The sequence below is a fragment of the Cibotium barometz genome, chromosome 52 (genome assembly GCF_041138505.1).
Source record: "Cibotium barometz isolate CiBa-2024 chromosome 52, ASM4113850v1, whole genome shotgun sequence".
NCBI lineage: Eukaryota > Viridiplantae > Streptophyta > Polypodiopsida > Cyatheales > Cibotiaceae > Cibotium > Cibotium barometz.
In genome coordinates, this window is record NC_141097.1 from 42,026,458 (window position 1) to 42,047,805 (window position 21,348).

General features: G+C 39.6%; 1 protein-coding gene across 1 annotated transcript; it reads left to right on the plus strand.

Moving 5' to 3' along the window:
• The first annotated feature begins 2,156 nt into the window (after positions 1-2,156).
• LOC147609138 (L-type lectin-domain containing receptor kinase IV.4-like) lies at positions 2,157-3,299 on the plus strand. The gene has a single exon (XM_086788719.1). The coding sequence runs from the start codon at positions 2,157-2,159 to the stop codon at positions 3,297-3,299; it is 1,143 nt and encodes a 380-aa protein (XP_086644845.1).
• The last annotated feature ends 18,049 nt before the right edge of the window (positions 3,300-21,348 follow it).

Consider the following 21,348-nt stretch of genomic DNA (forward strand, 5'->3'; position numbering starts at 1 on the left):
TGCCTTTGAACGCACGTGATACAAACTTTTTTGGAAGGTGGAGGCCCCGGGAACCAAGCAAACTGATTCTAGAATTTTTCAGATCAGTTTCGTCAATTTTTGACCATTTTTAGGTCAGTTTAGCTCACTTTTTGGATCTAGTTGAAGCAGGAGAGAGGAGAGATGAAAATATCTCATTATTTGTGAGCTTAAAACTCACCCACACGTGTGAAATAGGCACCTCCTTCTCATGAGGAAAATTCCCCCACACTGAGGTGTCAAAAATGCATCATTTCACAAAATATCTCTTCTTTTTTTAACTAATATCCTTGTCCTTAGTCAACTCTTCATCTTATGTGAGTATTTACTCATTTTTGGGGAGATTTTCTTTATTTCTTCATTTATCTCCTCCATACATTTGGATGAATCTGATTGGCCCCTCAGAATCTTAATTTAAAATTTTTCAAAAATCTGGACCCTGAGGATAAGGCCTTTTGAACAGATTATAATTGATTTCTAATGCACCTTCTGAGAAATCTTTTTGAGCTTCTGTTTCGGGGGAATCTATTTTAATAAGAAGAGATATTTTTCTATCCAAAAATATCCAAAATCTGAATAACCTCTCTCTAGAACATTTTCTTTCTCTAAGCCAAAACAAGTAGAAACAAGATCTTTCTTTTCTGAAGAGGGATTTGAGTACAGGGGAAGATACTGGACATCCTGAGAGACTGGGGAGGAATCTTACGAGTACTAATGATTTTGATTAAGGATTACCAATGCTTATAAAAGATTACGGTTAGCGATTAAGATTTCATGCTAACACTAATGCTTATAATTCTCATGATTCTTAAAGCATTGAAGTATTTATACTTCCTAATCATGCTTAAGAAGTTTAGGACTAACGATTCTTATGACTAAAGACTTATTGATTAAACTCTTACTATTGAAAATCTTAAGTGTGGCCATTTACTAATGATCTACTTTGTGTTTCATAAACTTAGGTGAATCTCAAGTTTGAGGAAGCTCAATCAAGCCTCATTTTAAAAGAAGAAATTCTCTTAAATTATGAAATAATGGCTAACCTCATGGTTACAAAGCTTGGTTAATCACATGATTAGGAAAATTGACCAATCTCATGATTAGGTTCATTTTTCTAATACTTAAAGATTAGGGATTTCATATGAATACGGTAAAGATTAATGTTGCTCATAGCTTGAGATAGATTAATACTTAAAGTTTATAGTCTAAGAAGAGTTCATGCTTGAAGATTGTAAATGGTTAGCTAGGTCTTCCACACTCTGTTCTTTTTTCTTTTTTTTCCCCTTTTGTTTTTTCCTCTCTTTTTCTCTTTTTAAAAAAATAATAATAAGAAAAAAAAAAGCAAAATAAAAAGAGGAAGATGTAGACGAGAAGTCCTTATCTGAAACGAAGATATTGTCAAGGCGCCTCTTGATCCTTGCCTAAAACTTAAAAGAAAAGTCTCTCTTGTTTAGTGACGACTCGTCTTCGACTTCTACTTCAGAATTTTTTTTAATAAAGCATCACTTCTTCCCAAGAGAAAAGAAGCTTTTTTGTATTGATAATTGTAAAAAGTATTCATTCTTTTGAAATGCCGTAGCGAACATGATTTTCTTGCAGTCCCTGACTTAAAGAGCAACTTCAACGTGCTTGAATGAGGGGAGGCGACAAATGAAATGGACATTACGTCGTGACTCGTGTGAATCGTGTCGTGCACTTGGCTCATGCGATGATGTTCTAGAATCTAGAGAGAGAACAATTGAAAGAGTCAGGAGAGAGAACAATCGAAAGAGTCAGAGGGTTGATTAATGAAATTCAGGCCTAAGGGTCAAATCCCAGCGTGAGGGGCACTACGATAACTTCCTCGTCTGTGGACGAAGACCTTGAGAGAGAGAGAGAGAGAGAGAGAGAGAGAGAGAGAGAGAAGGGTCGAAGATGGCCAGTAATGAGTGGGTTCGTGGAGAGCTATATATTTTCCATTTCTGACAACCAGTCGTCCATTAAAAAAGCTCTACGCTGCGTGCTTGCTACGTCTTCTTGAAAAAGGCAGCTTACCCATCATCATCGACATTTCTTTGATTTCACTTCCTTCACGCATAGTTAGACGATCCATCATTGTCCGCAGCTGCAGGAGACATTGTTTCGAAGCTTTGTTAGACATGCACAAGGCCATATCCCACTACAGGAAGGGGAAGAGAGCGCAGCATGAGTTCATGGCTTCTCATGTGCCAGCGGAAATCGTGGACGCAGACCGAATCGACGGATTCCCCCGCGAGTTCTGCTTGGAGGAGCTGAGCTACTCCACCGGCGGCTTCCATCCGGCCAACATAATCGGCCGTGGAAATTTCGGCATCGTGTATCGCGGGACGCTATCGGCCGGATCAGGAGGGCCAAGAGGCCATCAAGTCCGGCAGCTTCAGGTGGCGGTGAAGCGAGTTTCCAGAGTGCTGTGGCCGGACAAGGACGAGTTCATCACCAAGGCGTCACTCATTACAACCTTCCGGCATCCCAGCCTCGTGCCGTTGCTCGGCTGGTGCTATCACCCCGATCAGTCGCTTGTAGTGTATCTCCACATGCCCTTCGGTGACCTCCAATCATTGCTGCACAAGAGCCCCACTGTCTTGGGCTGGAGCAGGCGCGCTCAGACGCTCCGCCAGGTCGCAGCCGGCTTGGCATACATGCACGAGGAGTGGACGCAGGTTGCCGTGCACCGGGACGTCAAGAGCGCCAACGTGATGTTCGACGCGCACATGAACGCCCGCCTAGGCGACTTCGGCCTTGCCTTTCTGTCAGACGTCGACAAGGGCAGCGAGAGGTTCTCCGGCAGCGCGGGAACTTGGGGCTACGCCGGGCCGGAGATGCTGCTGGAGAGCAGCGTAGCCTGCGCCGCCACACCCGCCTGCGACGTATTTAGCTTAGGCGTTCTGGCCCTTGAGCTGGCCACCGGGAGGAAGCCCATCGGCGACAATAACAAGGAAGGGGAACCTGCCATCTTGGTGGACTGGGTGTGGGACATTTACCGGCGCTCGCCCACGAGCCTTACCGACGCCGCCGACCCCAGATTGGCCGGGGAATTTGACGCCGATGAGCTGCAACAGGTGGTTCTGGTGGGATTGGCCTGTGCCAACCCGGAGGTGGAAGCCCGACCGAGCATCCGACAAGCCATGGCGCTCCTGCAAAGGAGATTGGAGGACAGCACTTTTCCTGAGATCCAAGTGACCGAGCCGGCCACTACACTGACCCAAGCCATGCTGTTGGCCCAGAAGAGATTCTGTGGGCGTTCCCATTCGTGGAGCAACTAGGGGTCGGTTTTTACACATTCGCCTTTACTACAGACACAATTGCTTGCAATCAAAAATATAATCATTATTTCGTAATACATTTTCTTTATTCCAACCGTTGTAACTTGTATAGTTCTCTCTCTCTCTCTTCTCTCTCTTCTCTCTCTTTTCCCTCTTGAATCAAAGGTCTTAAGTTCAAATCTTGTCGGATAGATTAATTTGATCTCTTGAGATAGTTTCCTACGACGTTAAAAAATTCTCCTCTCTCTCTCTCTCTCTCTTTACATACCTTATTTTTTCACCCGCCCGGGTATAATCCCCACCGGTGCTCGAAAAAAGCATTTTTTTCCCATCAAAATAAGGATAACCCTTACATCTATCCGGTTTTTGTTTTTGAAATCTCTACAATATGGGTAGTAGAGTGAATATAGGTTCTAATTAAGATTAGGTTTATTTAAAATGCTGATTTTACAACTAAAATATATGAAAAATCATTCTTTAAAATAAGGGCTATTTAAAATCTCAATTGGTTTTTTTTTGTTCTAGATGGTACAAATACACTAGAATGTCGTTATTTTTGAGCCCTGCTCCCCACCCCCAATCAAATTGCCACTTACAAGAATTCTCAATTCTAAAGTGGGATGTGCAGCCCAACATCTCAAAACAACTTGACATTCAATATTTCCAACATTTATAAAGCAAGATACTTTGCACAAATACAAGTTCACAAGACAAAATAGTGGCTCAGGAGTTGTCGTAATTATAGCATTACAAAAACAAACAAGGTATCTAACATTACACAATATATCAAACTAGATATCTAGCATAAGACTATATAGCGATATATTAAAAAAACCATACCTACCAAAAGAAGCATTAGAGTATTTTGATATGGTTTTGGAGATTTTAAAGGCATCCCTTTTATAGATTTTATCCACTAATCTTACATGATTTCTAGGGGGGCACTTGTGACATAAGTACATATAATATTTGCTAAACTAGAGAGGCCAATGACGTTTTCATGCAATGTCTAGTTTAAACACATTTGGCTTGGCTTTGATCTTTGAAAAATCAAAGTGCGTTAATCACCATTACGATGAATAATCTTAATGAGCTTGAACATGAGAACCAATATATTCACACAAGTTGAGGAATAGAGTCCAATGCCAAGGTAATACCACAAATGTGTGGGCACAATAAATAGGCCAAGAGTTGATGTAAGTGATGTAAGTGAGACTAGAAAATTTTCAAGTACTTACTTTTAAAGCCCTCTTTGTGTATATCTGAATCCAATATTGCAACAAAATCATAAATATGTTTCTTTTAAAAAAGTAAAAAAATACAATTAAAAAGTAATGTTAAAAACTCAAAACATAACTTCTCTTACTTTCAAATTGTGAAATCTTCATAAAGTAGGTTCCTTTAATAATCCAAGTTTTTTTTTCTCTCAATAAGTACTAAGGTGCAAGCTTATCACAAGAAACATAACATTTTATATAATAAAAATATAAATATTCTCATATTTAATTCAAATAATAAATTTACATAAGGTAGTTCCTCGTAATCATTAAAGTTATTTATGCTCTCTCGACAAATGTTGAGGCGCATCGTGCATGCACATCAAAAGAAACACAACATTGTTAGTAACAAGTATCAATTATAAGAAAGCCAAACATGGTAGAATGGCTCCATGACCAAGGCACATGAAACATGATGACAAAGGAGGGCATGGCCCATTCTTGAATTTTATGGTTCTTTGAGAAAGAGTGTGCTCCACACAATCATGCGACATAAAAAACAACACATGAGACTTGACATAAACTTATGATAAATGAGACTTGATAAAATGAAAAACATATTGACATTTTATACGATATTGAAATGAATGGAAGATGATGGAATTCAATGAGTTTTTTAGAGCCTCTTACCAAGGAATTTGGCCTTTTAGGTTTGACCATTTGTAAATTTGGAGGTAATGAAACTATCTAATTACAAATTTTCACTTTTCAATTTTAAACCCCCTTGCCTATGTAATCATGTACATGTGAAAGGAAGTTCATAATGAAAAGTTAACCTCCTTATGTTCAACTCACATGCTATCTTATATACTCCATAAGTAAGTAACCTTGTGTATGGTCATGTAGATATATATAAAAAAGTAGAGGGGGAAAAATGTGTTCGTGCACATGTGTGTGCTCCTCCCCAGAGACTCTTCATGGAGTAGAAGGCGAGTATGTTCCTCTACAGGACCCAGGAGCCGATTTCGAGAATTCTGTACTGTTTTTTCTGCTCACAAGCAGCTCGCGGATTTTTTAATTTTAAAAACAATATTCACAAGGTATTTAAAAAAGCCTCGACTTACGGGTTTTTTAATTTTATAAAATCTCCTTCTCTTGTAACACTTATTACAATTAAAGTACCTCTTATGTATCAAAATTTTCACCATTTCAATTAAAAAACCCTTATGTATGTAATTTTTTTTGTGACTCCATAAGAAAAAAAAACTCTTCTCTTGAACTCACTTGTTATCTTGCATATTTTTGAGTGACCTCAGTGAACCTTTAATTAACCAAAGGCTCTTACAATCCCATGTTCACTTGAAACTATGAAAGTGAAATAGGGCACCGAAACGTTTGATTTATTCCTTTTTAATTTGACACGTTTAGTGTGTCATACATTCGCAGCCATAGTACTCATGTCTTTGCCATGTTGTGATGTAAAGTACACCACCTTTGGCAAAACCCAACTTGAGAAATCATGTTGTTTTGCCATGAAAACTCGTGTTGTTGAGTGATGCTACCCATAACATACAGTATATCCAACAATAGAAAATGTGCTCCTTGCACCTATGAATGCTTTTGTGTGCCACTTCACCTCACCATCATTGTGAAAGTATTCATAATCTCTTTCTCTTCCAAATTCTCCAAACACATAGTTGACATATCCCACCTATGAATGCCTTTAATGTGCCAATTCACCTCACCATCATTGTTGTGAAAGTATTCATAATATCTTTCTCTTTAAAATAATGGACCCCTTATGTACCTCTTATGTATCAAAATTAAAGTACCCCTTATGTATCAAAATTTTCACCATTTCAATTAAAAATCCCCTAATTTTCTATAAGTCCACAAGAGAAAAAAACCCCTTTTATTGGACTCACTTGCTATCCTACATATTTTTGAGTGACCCATTAAGCCTTTAATTAACCAAAGGCTCTTACAGTCCCATGTTCACTCGAAACTATGAAAGTGAAATAGGGCACCAAAACGTTTGATTTATTCCTTTTTAGTTTGACATGTTTAGTGTGTTACACATTCGCAGCCATAGTAACTCATGTCTTTGTCGTGTTGTGATGTAAAGTACACCATCTTTGGCAGAACTCGACTTGAGAAATCATGTTGTTTTGCCATGAAACTCATGTTGTATGATGCTACCCATAAGATACAATATATCCAACAATAGAAAATGTGATCCTTGTACCTATGAATGGTTTTGTGTACCAATTCACCTCACCATCATTGTGAAAGTATTCATAATCTCTTTCTCTTCGAAATTCTCAAAACAAATAATTGACATATCCCACCTATGAATGCTTTTGATGTGCCAATTCACCTCACCATCATCATGCCATTATTGTGAAAGTATTCATAATCTCTTTCTCTTTAAAACGGTGAACCCTTTTAAGCTTTTGTCAAAACTAGCTCATCTGACATATCTTTAGAAAGCTCTTGAAGAGTAGGTTCTAAATCCACATTGTCCGACGACTTTGGATTAGTAACAGGATTTTCCCAAAATCCCAAATGTGGTCTTTTTCCTTGTTTATGGCTCCTATGGTGCCACTGTTGCCACAAGCATTCAAGTTACAAGCAAACATAACAACATTTGGAGAGACATCCTCTGATTAAAACTATTTTATGCTTCCCCAATCATGCTCCACATAACTTGTGATCAGATGATAGTGCACATAACTTGTGAGCAGACGATAGTGCACATAAGCCTACGTTTAGATGTGGGGGCATGTTAAACAATTCTTGGTCTTTTGCTATCATACTTTCTCATCCCCAATCATGCTCTACATATCTTGTGATCAAAATAGTGCTCATAAGACTACATTCTGATGTGATCAAGATAGTGCTCATAAGACTACATTCTGATGTGGAAGCATGTCAAATACTTCTTGGTATTTTGCTATCATGCCATGGCGTATGTATCTAATAATGCATTACAAGAACAAGGTCTCCTTCTAATACCCCCTTTCTAAATATCTTATCATGTATTTCATTGACTTGCTCTGAGGTTATGATATTGTTCTAAGCCTTTAGAATGATAAATAAAAATGATATCTAACATTGGAGAAACACTCTCAACTTGAATTTTTTCCCGACAGTTAAGTGCTTCCTCACCATGCTCATGTTCATAGCTTGCAATCATTGCATTCCCCATGAGACTACATTATAAACCACAAGTTTATCAAACACTTCATGTGCTTTTGCTAGCATCCTACATTTAGCATACATATTGATCAATGCATGGACAAGCTTCTAAGCCCATGGTTCCAATCAAAATACCAAAGAGGAATGATACAAGGGAGACTCCACTCCGATAGAAGGACTGTGCTAGACCTCAAGGTGATACACTATCTACCGTGCTCTCCGACCACCACCTAGCACCGCACTACCCCTACAGGCCTCTCACTCACACCACACACACCACTCACACCTCACTCACCTCGCTCACACAAAGAGATAGACAAAAACACCACATAGAGCGCAACACTCCAATCAAAATACCAAAAAGGAATGATACAAGGGAGACTCCGGTCCGATAGAAGGACTGTGCTAGACCTCAAGGTGATACATGAGAGAGTGTCCTCCTCTGTGAGAGTGTGTTCCAGACCCTCCCATGCTGCTTCGAGAGTGCTCCCCTTAACTCCTCCTTGGGTGTCCTCCTCCTCAGGTGGTGCTCACATGAGCATCTCGAAGAGGAACTCTCCCTACCTTGGGAAAGGGAGAGGGGGAAGGAAGATGGTGCTCAGGATCTCGAAGAGGATCTCTCCCTGCCTTGGGAAAGGGAGAGGGGTGTTGCCTCCATGAGTGCCATCAGAGTTGGCCATGTACGTATGAGATGTCAAAGGGTATCAGCAGTCAGAGGCGTCGAAGAGCACCGACGGTCGGAGGGCACCGGCGGTGACGGCAGTCGGAGTGGTCGGAGGGCACCGGTGGTCGCAGCACATCGGCGGTTGAAGTGCTCGGAGGGCACCGAGTGGTCGGAGCACATCGTCGGTCGGAGTGCTTGGAGGGCACCGACGAGCGGTGTGACGGCGGTCGGAGCAGTCAGAGTAGTCGGTGGAGTGTGGAGGAACTGGCTTCCCATCCACAAGACAAGCAGGCTGCCAGGCATACCTCATACAATGATCCTTCTAGGCAAACCTTCTGGAGAGATACAAAATAAATAAAAAATGAATCAACTAGGCTCCTCGGCAACATCATCCAGTGAGCTGTAGAAAAAAATGATTGAACAAGGAGCTTCTAGGCACTTCATCCAGCAAGCTATTTCTAACTGTATTACCACTGTCATCCCTCAGGCAAAACATCCAACAGAAGGGTACCTCAACAAAAGCACAAAAACCAATCTAAACAATAACAATCACTGGCCACTTCGTCTGGGAAAAAAGTAATGTAGAAACATAATTGGAATTAAATTGTATTAATGTTCATCCTCTATTACAATGAATCTATTGTGTGAATATGGTGTATAATGAGCGCTTGGTGCTTGTATGAATCTGGTGTATAACGAGCATTTGGTTCTCATTATAATATTTATCTTCTATATAACAAAATGAATCTTTTGTATGAATTTGGTGTATAATGAGCGCTTGGTGCTTGTACATATAGTAATTACAAAGAAGATTTGAAGTGACATTTATGCTTTATTATATCTCTATGGTGAATCCACCTAAGGTATTATAGTATTCCGCCTAGAGTATGTTGTGCCGCTAAACAACAAGTTCAATCATTTGAAATGACTTCATGTGAAGTCAGGGAAATGAGAGTTTTTATTAGAATCTTTTCTAAGGCACCATCGATATTCCTTCCTTAATTCTAAATGGGTGGTTTGTTCTTCCTTCTTAACTCTATGTCCTTAATTATAGCTGATGTATAATTTGGGAGTAGTAAAAGGTTCTCTTATCCCTAGTGGCTATGGGGATCTCAAGTGCTTTTGGGGAGAAGGATCCACACTTCAAGTGCTAATACATGATGTGGTGTGGATCCTCTTAATTGTATTTGTGTAAGATATGGGTCTTTTTGTTAGATATCAACGATCCACCCTCATATTGTATTGTCTAGGAACCGGCTAGCTCATGTTTATATGGCCCCCATTATGAGTAGTGCTTGACATCCCCGTATTTATATGAAAAGGTAACCTAGGAGGACAGATGATTTAGAGATGACGTGGATTAGATTTGCACACTGCCAAATAGGCTACATGCTACATTGGTGGATTATTACTTCACAATGGTCCACACATGGAGTAGATAGACTTACACTTGGACACCTTGTCCTGACATTGGGGACTGATGGCTATGGGAGTTGGGGACACTACTATGCAATATATAGTACATATTTATGGGCCAAGTCTATATTGTAGACGGTGGCCTCGACTATGATCGTGGATCTATGCCATCATGTCATGGTCAACCCTACGTATACATGCCTATATTATAGATACACGACTAGTCCCTTGTTTACATAGTTCATCAATCATCACTGTGAGTTTACTCCCTAGCTTCTACTAGCATACAACCTCCATCTTAGCAATTGTTAAAACCCTAAGATCTCTCTGGATAATTGTTATGCATAACATGCATAAATCAGGCATAAACTCATCCACCCAACCACCCCCGAGTCCAAGGGATGCACACATGAATTATAATGAAGTACCTCATACCTTTACCTTGATGTCCCATACCATCAAGAGGTATAACTCCAATCCAGTAGCATGTAGCTATAGTGTGAAATGGTAGGTGAGTAGTTATGATCCTCTACACAAGAGAACATAACATAACCTAGCCTTAAGATAACATTAAGAGACCATAGCCTAAGCCCCCCTTGAGTGTGTCCCATGCCCCTATTATATAGGAGGGCCCTCAAATGACTCTTGAGCGTCCATCTCCCATGTGTGACCCTTGGGATGCCTGACCCTAACCTTAACCCTTAAGGTTAGTCCTAGCCCATGCTCCACTAGAGCTTGTTCCCATGCTCCCATGCTCACAAGCCTAATGTGGGTTAGCCTCCTAGTATATGCACACATAATGTGCATATAACATACTTCCCCTCTCTCAAAACATTGCACTCTTGCAATGAAAAGAAGGAGAACTGCGCGCTGAACAATCTCAATCGACTCCCAAGTCGAATCCTCTATTTCCCTATATTTCCACCTAATTTTAACCTCAGGGATTAGTCAACTACAAAGTTTTCTTTCCCTGAATTCAAGTACCTTATCATGTTCATGTGGAACATAGGATAATTCTTTGACTTCAATGAGTTCTTATGAGTAACTATGTTATCCTCACCTCCCAGTTTCCCTTTCAATCTTTTGATATGAAAGACTGGATGAACTCTAACATGTGGAGGTAGGTTAAGTTCATACGCGCAATCGTGCCAATCCGATGTATAAATCGAAATGAGCCACAATATCTAGGAGATAAATTTGAGAATTTTTCTTTTAACAAAGTCTGAAAATCTTTAGGAAATTTTAAATAAACCAACGCTCCTGGTTCAAAAGACCAAATTTAGCGTCCTCTATCAGCATAGAACCGTGCCCTATCCTGAGCACTCCTGATAGAATCCCGAGCTTCGATCAGCATTTCTTGGCATATCACGCAAGAAATCCCTCGATGCACCAAGCTCGATGTCCTTAAGAACAACATCAATAGGTGCCTTGGGTTGATACCCATACATAAGCATGAACGGACTAAAACCAGTAGCCGTATGTTTAAAACTGTTATAGACAAAGTCCATCATTGGAGGATATTTTTTCCAATTTGATGCTTTTCCAGAAACAGATGCACTAAGCATATACTCTACAATATAATTCTTAGGCTTAGGAAATTAAGCATAGACCACACTTAAAAAAGTGTAAAATAAATTATCATGGAAAAGTGTCAAAGGTGAAACACACTTTGAATGCAAATTATAGCCATCAAAAGAAATTAAGGAACATGTCCAAAAAGAATGGCTAAACAATGGTAAAAAAATCATGAAAACATTGTTTAGAATTAATCCAAACAGAAATAACTACTAATACGATGTACAATCATATTAATAATATGTGAATAATCCACATCAATCTAATGTCGGCACGAGAAAACGTACTTCAACATTAAATAACCCTCAAAAATATTAAATTCTCGAGAAAAAAAATTATCATGATTTTTTCCAAATTTTCCCTAATTTAATAGGGCCTCAAAATACGATAATTTTGAATTCCACCAAACCTATCTTACGGCATTCCAAACCTATATTTTTCTAAAAAAAATTAGCAATTAAATTTGCTAAAATGCCATTGATATTTTAAAAAATATCAATTTTTAGAATTTTTAAAAATAATTTCTAGGATATTTCTAATTTCTCCTGAGAATCCCATCGTTCATGAAATTTCAAATTCCGCCCAACAATTCTCAAATCTAATGAAAATTTATAATTTTAATGGATTTTTTAAATTTTTGGGTCAAAAAATATATTTTTAAAGGAATTTGAATGGTCACGGGGGCCTGAATGGACACACCACATGCCAACACCAACCCCACATTTTTCAAAAATTTAAAATAACCTTTGTCTAATTTTTTAATAATTTTTAAGAATTTTTTAAAAATTTTAATTTACCCCGAACGCATTTAGAATATGAACAGTCAAAAAATTTCGAAATCCCAACGGTCTTCCTAGAATACGGAAAGCCAACAGTTTTGGGAAAATGAAAAGACAAAAAAAAAATCAGAATGTGAAAGGTCAAAAGTTTCCGGAATCCGAAAGGTCAAAAGATTTTCCGGAATTCGAAAAGCCAAAAGGTTTCCCGAAATGCGGAAAGCCAAGAGGTTTTAAGAGAAAAAATTCCAGATATTCTCAGAGATTTTTTTCTCAAAATTCATATTTTCTTCCCCCTTTTTTAGAGCTTTTTTTTTCAAGCTTTGAAAAAGCTTTCTTTGGAATTTAAAATAAAGTCTTTTTTTTATATTTTTTTAAAAGCTAAAAAATAAAATTTTTATAAGCTTTATTTTTAAGCTTTCAAGGGGGGGTAGTCTTCTACCTCCAGGAAGTTCAAGTGTGAATAGAGAGCTGATCACAAGCACTCTTTACCTTATGCTAAATAGAGGTTTTTTCTCCGTGATGAGAACACACCCTCAGTGTGTTAGTAGCCATGTCATCCCTACTATTATGTTATACTCCACATGCTCATTATCTTATTGAGTACATTCCAGCTATTGCTATTGTCCTTGTCACTCTCTGATCTTGTATGTGTGTTTTGTCTGTGAGTCTATGGTGCAGAGCATCTCCTTTAACATCCAACATATCTCACACACACAATTCTCACTTAAAATAATATCAAATGTTAATTTCAATTTATGATTGGTTGGTTAACACCTAGTACTCCATTGATGAAAGCAAAAAAAACCAATTTTTTTGAAACCCATGAGACATCCTTCATGTTACACTCACCAGAAAAACCCTTGCCTAAACATGAGACTGTAGAGTCTAAAAACATCTTGCCAAAGCTAAAACAGCAAAAAAGCTCAACAACTTGAAGCTTTACAACCTAAGACTTTGAAACCTGAACCATTCCAATGGATTCCTAGAATAGAAATTGGCTTTAAAATTAGCTTGGGAATCAAAAGCATTGAAACGGGATCCTTTAATCTTCTTGAAGAGAATAATCAAAAACTCATAAAATATATCAAATATTAAAACAACTACTTGAATTAAATTGAAAATTAAAGCATATAACAAAACATAAGACAAGAGAAATAAAAACATCACCATCAACACCATGCTGGGTGCAATCTTCCCCCCCCTTTGTGCGTGGCCTTCCCCCACACAAGGGTATTTAATTAGCTTTTTAAAAAAATAGTCCATAGCCCCCAAAATATACAAAAGGTGCTTTTTAAGAGCACGGCACTCTTCTTTTACAAAAATAGAGTGTCTAATATTGGGACTAGGGTAAAGCCATAGGCTTTAATAAATTCCATATTATAAATGTATCTTTCCTAAAGTTCAAAATGGAAAAATCATATGCTAAGGTTGCAAGCTACTATGCTTGTCAAAAATTAAATATGATAAACATAAGAAACATTCTCCTCGACATTATTTATCAATCCTCGTAATCTTCTTCACCTGAAAATATAAGCCCAATTAATAATTAAATTAATCCCACAAATATTAAACAGGCACAAACCATAACCAACTCATGACTACCAGGCATAAGTACTTCCAAGGATCACCCTACCAATACAAACCTAACTGAAATAATCATAGACGGCCCCAAGCATACGTCATATACCGCACGTATTAATATTTATAGTGGTGTCACCCACGATATTAACCTAGCCGGCATGACGCAAGAGTAACCTAGGCGTCCCCAAATTACTCAAGAGGGAAAAATAATATTCTTAAAGAGGACTTAAAATATATTCTCATAACAAGCATCTAATGTCCTTACAGGCAACACAATCTCATAACATATATGAGCTATGGTGTTGTATAGGCAATCCAAGCTTGCAAGCTCATGAATGGATTACATGAACTGACACTCAAGGTATGCCATGTCTAGGATCTTTTAAATGCACAGTTTATGTGGAGTCTAACCCCTTGAAATATAAGTTTTGAGTGCTAGACGTCGTGTTGGAAAGCAGATCTCTTAATGAAGACCCACCTTTTCCATCAAAGATCCTTTTTTATGGACTCTCTAAATAATCCATATTCCTAAAGTAGGAACTAGTCCCAAATCTACATATTCAGAGTCCTCAAACTACAAATCTCTGTGAACGTGACCATTTCATTTCACTAAGGCTAGGAGTAAGGGCCACATCTATCTAAAGAAAGGACCATCCAAGATACAACCACTACGTCTTAGGATTCCCCTCCACAAGATCTCAACCACAAAACCTCGTCTACAACAACCACTCCTAAAAATAATTTCCAATAGTGGAACCAATGGTCAAACCCATGTCTAGCAAAGAACCCAAGGATGCAAATTCTACTATAAGGAAAAAACCACGATGGTGAAACCAATGGTCAAACCTATAACAAAGAAAATAAGGTAGCCTCAACCATGGCATTCAAAATAATTACACAAGAAAATATAAGTAAAGGAAGTGTGGATTCCAAAGCTAATACTGCTGCAAGCCCAAGGCTATCATGAAGGTGTAAGCCAAGTTTGGATCCCAAAAAGGCAAACCATGCTCCACCCACCAAGAAGAAATATGCACTAAAACAAAGAACCCAACAACCAAGGTACCATGCTTTATACCTAAGAATTCTTCAAAGATACCATGCTTGATACCTAAGAATTCATCAAATATGAGTACCCACAGACCTATTTTAGACTCAGGGATACTATAAGGGTAATACCATCATATTGATAATTCTATGGTATGGAGATCAAAGCAAAAACAGCCTAACCACATGGAAAAGTCTACCTTCCCACACCATGAGGAATTGCCTATCACTTCATCCAACGAAGGGATGCAATTAGAGATGTCTCCACAAATCAACTACATGAACCCACTCTTTGAACAAGTAGTAGTTAAGGTCACACAAGCTTGTAACTCTCCTAAAAATGGAGGTAGACACAAGAACCTATTGCTCACATCATGGTAAAACAAATGCTAATTAGCTACAAGAATCACTACTTGGCAAAGGTAGAATGTCACAAGAACCTCCTATACAAATATAATATGGTGATCTGATGAATCATCATCAAAGGAGTGCAAAGGTTAAAGAATCCATCAATAACCAAATAAATGTTGCCAGATGAAAGATCATCATATAAAGGGTTAGATTGGACTCATGGGGGTGTTCAACTCCTAACAATCAAATACTTCAAGGGTTAGATTGGACTCATGGGGGTGTTCAACTCCTAACAATCAAATACTTCAAGGGTTAAAAGACAAGCAATGATTCCAGAGGTTTTCACCACCATTGTTAAAACCCTAAGATCTCTCTAGTTAATAACCATGCATAAACATGCATGAACCAGGCATAAACTCATCCACCCAACCACCCCCGAGCCCAAGGGTGCACACATAAATACAATGAAGTACCACATACCTTACCTTGGTGTCCCATACCACCAAGAGATATGACATCATTCTAGCAGCACATAGCTCTAGTGTGAAATGGCATAAGAGTAGATGCAATCCTCTACACAAGAGAACATCCCTTGAGTGTGCCCCATGTCCCTATTATATAGGAGGGTCCTCAAGTGACTCTTGACTCTGTTGAAATTAGAGTAATGTGATGAGCTATGGTGAATCAAACACTAGAATCAATATCATTAACAAAGTGATTAGTAAATAATTAAGACGTAATTAGTGAGTAATTAGCAAATAGCTTAATGTAGGCATGGATAATCAAAAACCAGTAAATTCTCATTAGGCCAATGCCTCAAGTTATAGTGTTTACATCAAAGCATCTAATCCCAGTGACTCTTGACTCTGTTGAAACTAGAGTAATATGATGAGCTATGGTGGATCAAACACTAGAATCAACATCATTAACAAAGTGATTAGTAAATAATTAAGATGTAATTAAGTAATTAGCAAATAGCTTAATGTAGGCATGGATAATAAAAAACCAGCAAATTTCCATTAGGCTAATGCCTCAATTTATAGTGTTTACATCAAAGCATCTAAGGAGGGTCCTCAAGTGACTCTTGACTCTGTTGAAATTAGAGTAATGTGATGAGCTATGGTGGATCAAACACTAGAATCAACATCATTAACAAAGTGATTAGTAAATAATTAAGATGTAATTAGTGAGTAATTAGCAAATAGCTTAATGTAGGCATGGATAATCAAAAACCAGCAAATTCTCATTAGGCCCTGTAGACTTGATGAAATTAAATTCTGACTTCACCAGCTTGTAGAGCATGCTTGAAAACCCCTGGAGCTATGAGGAATTAGAGCAATTTGATTTGTGAAAGTAGAAATATCAAAATCAGCTCAGAAAAACGGCGCCTGCTAAAAATGCGATTTCTCCTTCGTTCTGGCAGTTTGCACTTCTAGTAGTATTTATGCCCGTTCTGAATTTGCAAAAGCAAACCACCAACAAATAAGCATTGAGATTGCACTTCCTCTAATTCCCTCTCTAAATTGGCATTTTGTTCTTGCAAAACATAGGTAAGCAGTACATGAACACATTAAATCAACCATTAAGTTTTGTACTACTTTAAAGCAACTATCCACTTTTTCACTACTTCAAAGCAATGGTAAGCTATACTATGTAGTGCTTTAAAGTACCAAAAAGGAGTCACTTACTCTACTGCTTCCAAGCAGTGAAAAGCACTCAAAACTATCCAAACCTAAGAACTTCTCAGGTGCTTTAAAGCACTTCTAATCAGTCAAAGGCAGCTAAAAGTACTCAAAGCTATCCAAACCTAAGAACTTCTCAGGTGCTTTAAAGCACTTCTAATCAGTCAAAGGCAGCTAAAAGTACCCTGATAGCATTTAGAAGCACCTAAAAATCGTTGCTTTTATGTGCTTTTGTCTACTTTAGAGTGCTTGAGCATGTCACTACTTTTATGTGCTTTTGACTACTTTAGAGTACTTGAAACAAGCCGCTACTTTTATGTGCTTTTAACTGCTTTATCATAATTGAGCAAGCCACTCCTTTTATGTACTGTTGATTGCTTTAGCATTATAATTGAGCAAGTCACTCCTTTTATGTACTTTTGTCTGCTTTAGAGTGCTCAAACAAGTCACTGCTTTTATGTGCTTTTGACTACTTTAGAGTACTTAAACAAGTCACTCCTCATATGATTTTGACTGCTTTAGAGTACTTGACCAAGTCATCACATTTATGTGCTTTTGACTGCTTTTAGGTGCTTCTAAATGCTTCAAGGTACTTGAACAAGTCATTGCTTTTAGGTGCTTTTGAATGCTTCATCAGGGTACTTGAATAAGTCATGACTCACTCTGGTCATTATAGTTTTTTGCCTACTTAAACTGACTTTAAGATTTGACACCTCGATGTGCAAGAGGGTAACTTAATCCTTTAAGGCATTAACTTGTAACCTACACCCTTTGTTACACACACAATTAAGCCTTCGTCACTTCCCCACATAAGATACGGTGTATACTTGTTGCCCACACCTCTTACCCCCACGAGGCGTTTCACTGCCATGTGACCTTGCTGCTGCCAATGCATGTCCTTCGGATTTTCCACATTGCTTCATTCACCTTGCGCTCAATGAGACTGCACTCTATAACTTCCGATGTTCTTTTTGGAGTACTACTTGTATCATGCTCCTTAAAAATGATCTTCCATTTTCTCCTAGCATACTTGCGGTCTTAATATGCTACAATATTGCAATTTTTCTTTTAAATATATGGAATTTGCATCCCTCTAGGGTGTCTTTGTGAAGAAGTAGCAATGATGGCGGCCCATGGAAGTAAAGAACATTGTGTACACCCTTACTTTCATGTATTGTTGCATGTGTTCATCAACATCTCGGCCAGAGTTTGTCATGTAATGTTGTGGTCTTGTAAATTTGCTTTGGAATACAATGCAAGTTTTAGATCATAATATGGTGTCTTTGTAAAAGAGTTGCAATGATAGTGGCCCATGGAAGTAAAGAACATTGTGTACACACATGCTTTCATATATTGTTGCGTGTGTTCAACATCTCGTAGGTGTTTGTCATGTAATGCTGTAGTCTTGTAAATCTACTTTGGAATATAATCGAAGTTATAGATCATAATTGGTGTCTTTATAAATGACATATATTTATAAATGCTGGACAAGATGCAGGTGTGCACGGGGACATGGTGGACAGTGTGAATGGCATCGGGTTGGAGTCAAAAAGTAAACCCATGTGTGGACAACCCCAAGTGTGAAGGGGGGGTCAAGTGATTAAAGTTCTCTCTCATAACCCATGGCGACAAAGGGTTTTGGAGGGGACAAAGGTTTAAAAGCCTTTAAAAATAAAAGAATCCCTTTTTTGGCGATAATCGTGGCCCTTATGCTATTTTGGGGCCACGTGTGTGCTTTTGGAAAAAAGGAAGGCTGGCTGAAGCGTGGAAGGGCAGGCGTGGAGTTTCTAAGAGAGAAAAAGCGCAAACAGGCTGCAGGCTGCACCGCTTGGATTCCTGCTTTTGGGGGGATAGTGGACGGGCTGCAGGCGTGGAGATCTTGCTGGATAAAAAAAAAGAAGCGCATACAAGGCTGGGCTGATGGCAGGCATGGAAAGGACTGATGCACAGAACCGGCTGATAGGCTGCGCTGAAATACACTCAACCTGAACTCCACAGACAGGCTTGCTTTTTGGGAAAAGTACACGCGCTGGTTGCTGTTTAGCAGAGAAGACAGGCGCAGACTGAATCCTTCTTCTTCTTCTTGGCTTTTGGAGGGTTGGCCTGCTGCGCAACAGTATACACAGGCGCCTTCTAGATCTCTCTCCTTTTCTTGTGTTTTTAGCAAGAGACTGGTTGGCTACACTGCTGTCCATATAGGTAGAGCTGACATCGAAACGTGGATTGTAGGAGGGAGTGCAAGGCTGGACAGCAGGTCCACCTACAAGTGTTCTCTCTCTCTCTCTCTCTCTATCACGTCGAATCAGGTGCTAGACTGCAGGCGGCTGGCAGGACACAACGGGGCTTTTCCTCGTGTCTTTTTCTCTCTTGTGGAAAGTGACATAAAGACTGTAAGTCTCTCTTTCTTTGTGAGCAAGTGGGACTGCAGGTGATGTCTTTCGGAGTCTCTCTTTTCACTAGCTTGTGACTGTCTCGGAGTTGTTTCTCTGGCCCTTTGTGAGAGGAAGGGTTTGGCAGTTTGGAGGATGGAAACAAGGCAAGGTTTTTGGACTGTTTTGGGACAGTTTATGGGCTGTTTTTGTTTGGCTGCAAATTCAGCTATGTGCTTGGGTTTTTGGCTGCAAGTACAGGTCATTTGGTTATGTTTCTTGGCATGGGAGTGAAGCAAGCTCGCATGGCTGCGTGCTCATGGAGAAGATTGTTTTCTTCCTGCTAGAAAGGAACAGAGGGACCTACAGATATGGGCATCTCTATGTTGCCAGATGTTTCATGAGGGAACAGGTAACTAGATGTATACCGTTGTTGGCACTGTTGCTGAATGGTGCTATGCATGGTTCTGTATGGAAACAGGACAGAAGTTTCAAAGGGAAACAGGCCTAAGGGTTTCATGTGGAAACAGGTCGTAGGTTTCTCGAGGTAACATGTTTTTGGGTTTCTCCAGGAGATAGGTCACATGCAGGCAAAGGGCATAGGAATGGACACATGTTTGGTACATGAATGGACACATGTTTGGTACATCCTTACTACTGATTGGGCAGGGGACAAGGAATCCATGACAGAGATGGATAGTACCCTTGGAAGGTAGAGAGGGTTGGTACAGGTGTGTCGACTGTATGGTATGCTATGCTGTGATACGAGTTCTCTTTTGAGAGACAGTTTGGGAGTCTGTGTTGTGATGCAGGAGCACTGAATGTGTCAGGGTGTGATGCTGTTCATAGTGTCAGAGGCTATGGATGGTTGTGGTAGCCTTGATCATGGAAGAAAGCTTCTGTATGCAGACTCAATGTGAGAGTCTTTCGATGCGAACAATGGCTGGGACTTGTGTGTGGATGCCGTGTGGATTTGAAGCCATGATGCAGGTTCTTTGCAGGCTTCAGTATTTCTACTGTGTGACGGCTGAGTTCCTAGCCTTATATTGTAATCAAAGCTCTTATAATCAATTAAAGAAATACCGCAAGGGGCGCCACTGCAATTTGGGGCCAATCAGTGTCCGTGTATTGTTTGCAGGAGCACTCTAGCTCCCTCTGTTTGTTTTCCTTTTTTAGGTCCTCAATGGTGTTGAAGTGTTTTATGTGCGAGTGTTTGTTTCACCGCCCGTCAAGGCCGGTTTCAAGGTTCCGTTGCTGGGACACATCGTCGACTTTCTCAAGGAGGCGAGTCCGTGGTTGCTTTGGTCGGGACAATTGCCAACTTTCTTAAGGGGGCGAGCTCGTGGTTGTCTCATGAGAGTCACATCAAAAGCTTCACCGTGTGGAAAGTGAAAAGGAAGTGCAGGACACAGTGCAGGATTGTGTGTCTTTGCCTATTTGAGGTGAAGAGCAAGAGCTGAAGATGAAGCTCAGGAGAAAAGACACCAAGGACAAGAAGTAGTTGGCCAGGAACAAGAAGCAGTTGAAGTGTTATGGTGCAGGAGATGCGTTGAAGGCTATGGCTTTCGACAGTTTGTCATCGATGGTATCTTCATAGAGACTTCATGGGTTCGGAAGACAATTTCCTTCTATGTTTAGCAGTGGTAATCCACTATGCTTCATCGAGGACTTGTGCTTACCACTTGGGTGGAGTGCAAGCAGGTTTTGGGTGCCTGAGGATGTATCAGATGAGGCTCATATGGAAGTGGAGGAACTCGACGAGGTTCTTATTCCTGAGCATATACTGGCACATAAGGAAAGAAAGGTACAGGGTAAGGTTTCCCATCGCTATCCTGTGAAGTTCAAGAGCTGTTCACTGATGGATACGAAGTGGATGGAGGAGGTTCACTGATGGATGCAAAGTGGATGGAGGAGGGTGACTTAGCAGATTCACCTCAGGAGTTGCAGCCTTATCTTGATGCCTATGAGTTGGAGTCGACTCTTGTTACGGCTCATTCAGGTTCAGCAGAGCATAGGTCTGGAGTATTGCCTGATGCTCAAGAGGGGGGTAGCACCTCCACTCCCTTGTTACACAGACAGGCTCAGTTGTCATCTATTGGTGACATCTTTGTATTCACCCGAAGGTACTGAGGCTGACAGTACATCTGCTTATGGGACTTCTATGATCTTGTGT

What these genes read in the sequence shown, in the direction of transcription:
- LOC147609138 (XM_086788719.1), top strand. Translation starts at nt 2,157, where the DNA reads ATGCACAAGGCCATATCCCACTACAGGAAGGGGAAGAGAGCGCAGCAT.